Source organism: Eimeria mitis, genomic scaffold (genome assembly GCF_000499745.2).
Source record: "Eimeria mitis Houghton genomic scaffold, Emh_scaff2383, whole genome shotgun sequence".
Taxonomy (NCBI): domain Eukaryota; phylum Apicomplexa; class Conoidasida; order Eucoccidiorida; family Eimeriidae; genus Eimeria; species Eimeria mitis.
In genome coordinates, this window is record NW_013570719.1 from 3609 (window position 1) to 3942 (window position 334).

The following is a 334-nucleotide window of genomic DNA, read 5'->3' on the forward strand; positions in this document are numbered from 1 at the left end:
GCTCCTGCTGCTGCTGTTGCTGCTGATCCTGCTGCTGCCCCTGCTGATCATGCTTCTCCTGCTGCTGCTCCTGCCCAGGCTGCTGCTGATCCTGCTTCTCCTGTTGCTGTCCCTGCTCCTGCTGCTGCTGCTGCTGCTGCTGCTGCTGCTCCTTTTGCTGCTGTTGTTGCTGCTGCTGCTGGATGTATGCGGCAGCTTCTTCTGGGTGTGTTTCTTCATAGATGAGGAGGGCCTCTATCAGCTCGCCCACTTCCTGCGCGGCAGAAACACAGACACTGAGGTGTACGTACACCCCAGCACGCACCGCAGCAGCAGCAGCAGCAGCAGCAGCAGA

General features: G+C 59.9%; 1 protein-coding gene across 1 annotated transcript in view; it reads right to left on the reverse strand.

The window, feature by feature from the left end:
* Positions 1 to 334, reverse strand: part of EMH_0052930 (uncharacterized protein) — a gene marked incomplete at both ends in the record, with an annotated part of 6164 nt that overhangs the window by 1062 nt on the left and 4768 nt on the right. The window contains one exon of the mRNA XM_013496934.1: positions 1 to 253. Within this exon, the coding sequence (XP_013352388.1) occupies positions 1 to 253 (253 nt within the window). The remainder of the gene's footprint in view (positions 254 to 334) is intronic.